The sequence below is a fragment of the Mesitornis unicolor genome, unplaced genomic scaffold (assembly GCF_000695765.1).
Source record: "Mesitornis unicolor isolate BGI_N332 unplaced genomic scaffold, ASM69576v1 scaffold20942, whole genome shotgun sequence".
NCBI lineage: Eukaryota > Metazoa > Chordata > Aves > Mesitornithiformes > Mesitornithidae > Mesitornis > Mesitornis unicolor.
In genome coordinates, this window is record NW_010170102.1 from 155,628 (window position 1) to 161,932 (window position 6,305).

The 6,305-nt window shown below is 44.3% G+C and overlaps 1 protein-coding gene across 2 annotated transcripts in view; it reads left to right on the forward strand.

The window, feature by feature from the left end:
• Positions 1–2,742, forward strand: part of TAC1 (tachykinin, precursor 1) — a 6,739-nt gene extending 3,997 nt beyond the window's left edge. Inside the window, exon 6 of one of the 2 annotated variants that reach the window (XM_010179591.1) lies at positions 2,103–2,740. In XM_010179591.1, the coding sequence (XP_010177893.1) occupies positions 2,103–2,152 (50 nt within the window). In that variant the 3' untranslated portion in view covers positions 2,153–2,740. Of the gene's footprint in view, positions 1–2,102 lie in introns of both variants that reach the window. The other variant, XM_010179592.1, reaches the window with a different exon arrangement.
• The last annotated feature ends 3,563 nt before the right edge of the window (positions 2,743–6,305 follow it).

Below are 6,305 nucleotides of genomic sequence, written 5' to 3' on the forward strand. Positions count from 1 at the left end.
GCAGAGATCTGTCATTAACACCACCTCGTTCTGCAGAAGCAGCAGTTAAACATTCCCAGCCTCCTCCATATTTTCATTTTACTTAAAAAAAACCCCAACCAACCAAAACAAAAGAAAATTTGAAGCTTTGAACTGAAAATGTGATTTTTTTTTGTTATTTTCCCATAGCATCCATATAGGGCAGAATCCTTCTCCCTCATGAGCACAACCCCTGTGGGCAACTGCAGACTACCAGTACTACCTTCCTTGTGCTATAGAGCTGTCATGATGTAATCCCTCACTGTGAAAGATAAATTGTCAGTTAATTCCCTAGAAAAGGAATTAAAAAAAACCTCCAAAAACCTAATGCGTATTTCATGCCTCTGAAATAGTTCTCACTGTTTTGTTAAATGGATGATAAAAGTTAAATTACTAGCTGACACCTTTAGATTATGTGGATACACGCTGTGATCTATATTCTGCAATTATGGTTGTCAGTAACTTTTATTTTCAATTAAACCCCATTCAGACTAGTAATATTGCTCTGTGTATCAGTTTGCAAATTGTCATGTATCATGAATAACTTCGTATAATTTATCTGTGGTGGCAATAGCTATTAAATGCATAATACCTGTAAATATATCTGCTATCACAAAAGTAAATAGCCTGGAAGTAAGAAATTGGGTTTGGTTTCCACTGGGATTACATTTACATTAATATGAGAATGTAAAACACAGCAAATGCTTAAAATAGGTAAAGATTTGATTGCCCTCACTTCAAAATTGCTGATATAGTCGGGATACTGATATGTAGCATTTGTAATAAAGGGGAATAACAAAGTTTTATCCTGTCAGGCTATGTAACACCTGCCTTATAGGTAAAACTAGAACTTTTCTGCTCAATTCCCTGAGAGGAAAATGGTAAGCAGTTTCTTCAGCTCCTCTGGAGGAGAGATAGGTCCTAAGGATTGTGTCATCAAAGCAAGATGAGGAGTGTGTGCTATGGCTGCCCTGGGCAGGAACTTTACTTGGTGCCATGCCTTGGTACCATGGTTTTCTTCTTCTCCAGAAAGCCCCGGAGTCCCCTGGCAATGTGTAGGAGTTTACACCGCCCACAGCTGGATGTGAGAGCGGTGGTGATTTAAAGCCTGGTGTGACAAAGCAGGGTAACGGGCTGCTGATGTCTCAGTCCCTGTTTGGGGTCTGACACTGGCTGTGTCCCGGCTGTGCAGTCTGTCAGATGAATGCTCCAGGTGGGAGCCAGAAAACAGTCACACGTATGGTAAAGTTACCATAACAATTCCTATTGAGAAAGAAAGATCAACTCATTTTGCATTGAGCCTGGTGAAAATGGAAGTCTTCCTAATTTAAAACTTACTGATCCAAAATGCCAGCTCCCTGCAGGATGAAGTGCTGAATCTTCCCAAACCAGCTGTGTCTTTGCATGCAATAGTCAGGCATGTGTACACTCTGTGAAAGCAATCCACCCTTCGGAGACAAAGCAAGGATGACTCTGGTGACCAGCTCTGTCACCCTATCGTTAGGCTCTGCCCAAGAAGGGCTCTTGAGGTTTCCTTCTCATTTTAAAAGAGCAAGAAGGAGAGATCTACTGCTATTAGTTGCTAAATGTGTTACTGAAGACTATTTCAGGCTGCAATTGGTCCACAGGGCAGTCTGAGACTTTTAGTAAAAGGCATCACTGTGCAGAGGGCTTGGGGACAGAGAGGGTTTAAACCTGGCAAAGAGCTGGCTGTGCAGAACAGAAGGTGGCAATGTCGATGCAGAAAGCCTCTACCCCCAGATTGATCTGAGCAGTCAGATCCCATCAGTTAGATGTTTACTGGGAGGTAAAGAGGCTCTGAGTTAATGGTGCTTCAAACAGCTCAACAGAGGAGAGGTCAAAAGCCCTGCTCAGACCTTCAGCCTCCTGGAGGACAGTGTGGTCTGAGGGGTAAAACCAAACCAGAGCAGCTCAGGGTTGGTCAGGGAGCCCTCATCTTGGGTTCAAACACTCTGACGGGTTTGACGGTGACCCAGCAGGCTCCAGGTCTGCAACGTTTCCTTGTGCTGCTGGGGTTTACACAAGGCTGCACCGTGTCCTTCATTCTGCTTCATCTTTTGCAGGATCCTCTGAAAGGAGCATAGCACAGAACTATGAACGGAGGCGTAAATGAGACAGTCCCGTCCATTATTTATTAAACTTCATTTGTTTCAATGGCCAATGCAGTGTAATATAAACTAACAACTGTATGGAATAATTATTTATTTAAAAATAACTGATGGGGTTTTGGGGTTTTTTTGAGTTGTACATTCAATAAAATTATTATTTTTCATATTGTGGCAGTGATACATGTTGTGTAGGTGCCATGTGGTTCTGAAAGGACCAGAAACCCTGGTGATGTCTCACAACAAAGCACATCATTTGATATGACCCGTAAAGTTATGTTCACTAAACAAAGAAAATATTCTTTTGTTCATTGAAAGCAAGTCTATCTGCTTCACAACCAGTGCAGAACAGAGCTAATGTACAGTCTAGTGCCTCAATTTGTTTTCATGGTTTATAATGTACTGTAATTTCCATATCAAAAATATATTTGTATCATTGCAGCATGTTTTATGTTTTGTGATTATGTATCTATATATTTTAAAAACAAGGGGGTGGGTGGTAAGGTTTGAATGGGAATCCAAGGTCTTAATTTCATAGTCTGGAATTTTATGATAGTAGCATTTTAAATAAAAACTCCTCTGGGGATTTTGCAACATACTTTCTTCGGTGATAGTGATGGAGTTATTTCTCATGTTGGTCCAGAACGAGACTTGGATCCAAGAGATAGTGGTCTGAGACTAAGAAGAAGATATGAAATTAATTACTTCCTTTTGCAGGGAGGCTGTGAGCCTCCTACTGGGGGTTTGGCCAATGTTTCCGGGATTTGCTACTGGACACAGGCATTCCCGGGATTGCTCCAGGTCAAACAAGGTGCCATCCATCCCAAATCTGATGGAAATCAAGAAGTGTATTGACTGAATGAAGAGAGCCTGATGTACTCCCCAGCTTCAACTGGAATAAATTGCTTTGGAATTCATCCACTATTGTGGGTTTATTATTTGACAGTCAGCCTTTCAATAAATTCTGGCCCTCAGATTCACAACAAAAGCACCTGTTGGCTTGAATCCATGCAATATAAGAAAAAAAAAGTGAATGTAATTATCTTTTTAATTAAAATGTCTGGTTACTATATTTCCAGGACAGTCCCAAAATACTCCATACATCTCAAGACATGATAAGGCATCTGGAGATGTGTACTCTTTCTACCTGCTAAAAGCCATACTTGTCTGTTTGAATCTATCATATGAGCTTTCATCACAGATGAATGAGGAGTGAAAACAGCCAGCATACACAAACCAAATTTCAAAATAAGTAACACAAAGTAATCAGCTCATTGCTGTTTTCCATTTTGGAAGTGAACTTAGCAACCTTCAAGTTTACCTGAGGCATCCCCACAACTGCACCCATTAAGAGTGGGTAGGCGAAGGACCTCCCTCCTGCTAGGTTAGGAGCAGCACCTAAGCTTGCCATTGCTTCAGATAGACTTGACTTCTAGCTAAGTAGGAGACAGCTCTAGCGAGGTGGGGGGGCTGCTTGGTGGGAAAACTGAGGTGAGGCAGACTTGCAATGGGGACCATGTTTGTTTGAGACACAGTGGTTTTACTGGTGCTCTGCCAGCCCTGTGTCTTGCCAGGGCTAATTTTCAGACTAATAAACTTCTGTATTGGCTCCCACTGAGCTCAATGAAGGGGGGAAGCTGATTGCTGGGCTAACAACATGGCAAAAGGGCTGTGGGAATGCATGCCAAATAATGCTCAGCGAAGGGTAAAAGAAAGAGTAAGCTTTAAAATGCTGTTCCCTGCACCTGGAGGTCCACTGTACTCCCAGAGCTCACAGCCCATGGGCGCTGAATTGTGAGACACGGAGAGGAAAGTAAAAGCCTTATTGCTCACTCCCTGCAGACTGTGCATCTCAAAAACTGCCCTGAATAAGAAACCACTGAAAACATATTTGCACCAAGAGAAAGCCGTGCAAGACAGAGTGGGCTTTAAATGTTTGGAGGACAGCACAGGGCTGGGACTATTAGTTAACAGCATCCAGCAAAGGGTTGGAACTGAATTTTCTGGTAAAACCATAGAATAATGGAATGGTTTGGGTTGGGAGGGACCTTAAAGCTCATCCAGTCCAACTCCCCAGCCACAGGCAGGGACACCTCCCACTAGATCAGGTTGCCCAAAGCCCTGTCCAACCTGGCCTTGAACACTTCCAGGGAGGGGGCATCCACAGCTTCCCTGAGCAACCTGTTCCAGTGTCTCACCACCCTCACAGTAAAGAATTTCTTCCTTATGTACATTCTACACTTAACCTCTTTCAGTTCAAAAACCATTGCCCCTCATCCTGTCTCTACAGGCCTTGATAAAAAATATAAGGTGGCCACAATAAGGTCCCTCCAGAGCTTTCTGTTCTCCAGGTTGAATAACAAAAACAACTGTCAGATTTTCTTCATAGGGAAGGTGTTTCCAGTCCTTACATTTCCATGACCCCTTGGACCCGCTCCAGCAGGTCCATGTCCTTCTTCTGTTGAGAATTCCAAAGCTGGATGCAGTACTGCATGTGAGGTCTCACCAGAGCAAAGTGGAGGGGCAGAATGACCTCCCTGGACCTGCTGGCCACATTTCTTTTGATGCAGCCCAGGATATGGGAGATGATGTATAATGTGAAGGCACAGGAACTGCACACATCTGCAGTCATTCAGCCCAGCACTGCCTGTTGCCACTGCAGGCTCGCTCCTGTCACCCTCCTAGCCCAAACATTTGTCCCCACACTCATCCTGGGGTCCTGGAGACTCAAACAGGAATTCTTACTCTCTTATCCTTTTTCAGCTTTTAGCAGTAAGTGATATAGTCTATACATTATTGACCACCTCAAAGAAACATTTTCATCATTTCTATGGTCTTTAATTTTCCTTTTGAGGCTTTTTTTGGCTTTTGAAGACTTTTATGTGTTGGACAGCACTGCTAGCAGCCCTGGGCAACTCACAACTTGGATGGCTGGGTTATGCCAGCCCTCCAGCTCCACTGCAGGCTTTGGAGAGGCTTTTGCTTTTCTGCAACAGCCGGCCATGATCATGACACAGACTTAGCTCTTTTTTGATGGCAACAGCCTGACAACCCTCAGGCTGTGTGAGCTAATCGATAACACTGCAGCAAGGGTATCTGTCAGTGCAATGCAAGTAAGCTTTAAATAAAGCAATAAAAATCTTTCTAGGGAATCAGCACAGAGAGTAAACCCAGGGTGATGCTGGTAATTGTTCCCACTGGGGATGTGCTACAGGCACACAGCCCACTTCCAACATGCTCTGCCCCCTTTTTGCTTCTCTTTTCCCCCAGAAATACATCATGCATCATGACAGGCAGCTGCTCTTCTGGCAGGCTCCGTCTTCCCCCCACACACAGGCACTCCCCATCCACCAGATAGGGAATGCTAAAGCCAGGCTCTCAGCAGCCTGCCATGCCCAAACGTGACCCCGAGGACCATCATTTCCATCCATCATCTCCATCTCTCTGTTGTTGGATGGCAACTGGTCCTCCATGGTGCAGATGCAGCCAGACTTGCCTTGGGGAGCCACAGCCATAGCACACTTGAACTGGGGAGCCTGAGGAGGAGGTCTGGGCCCCCTACGCACCTCACCAGGGGAGCTTGGACTCTGCAGTGCTTTCCCACTTGGCTGCCATGAGTGAGGCACTTGATGTGTTCACATCAGGAGGCTGGTATTTTTCAGTATGGTCCTAAACAAAATAAAATGAAGAATCTGGAAATGTCTGAGCATGGAGATTTTTGTGAGGAACCCAGCCCCCAGCCATCATTAGCTAGAGCAGAATAACACCAAGAGATTTTTTTAAATTATAAAATAAATTCTTGGAAATGTTATTTATTCAGAGTTTGCCAGTAGCAGCTCCTTTGGAGCTACCAAGGGCCATTATTGAAATGCAGGCTTTGTCCCTGTATCTTCTTAAACTACAGCTTGGATAACTGCTCTAGCATAAAGAGGCACCAAGCAAGTCCCATTGCAAACTTTGGTAATGACCAATTTTTTCCATGATGAGCCTGAACAGTTCCCTTAGCTACAGTATTGCAGACTGTGTTAACAAGCACCTCCCGGAGCGCCGGGACAAGAGTGCACAGTAGTTCCTTCCCTGGAGCTGTGCTGTGTCAGGATGCAGTTGTCTGCAACTCCGGGTACAGTGCTGTGTCCTCATGCTACCTCCAAAATGGCTCAC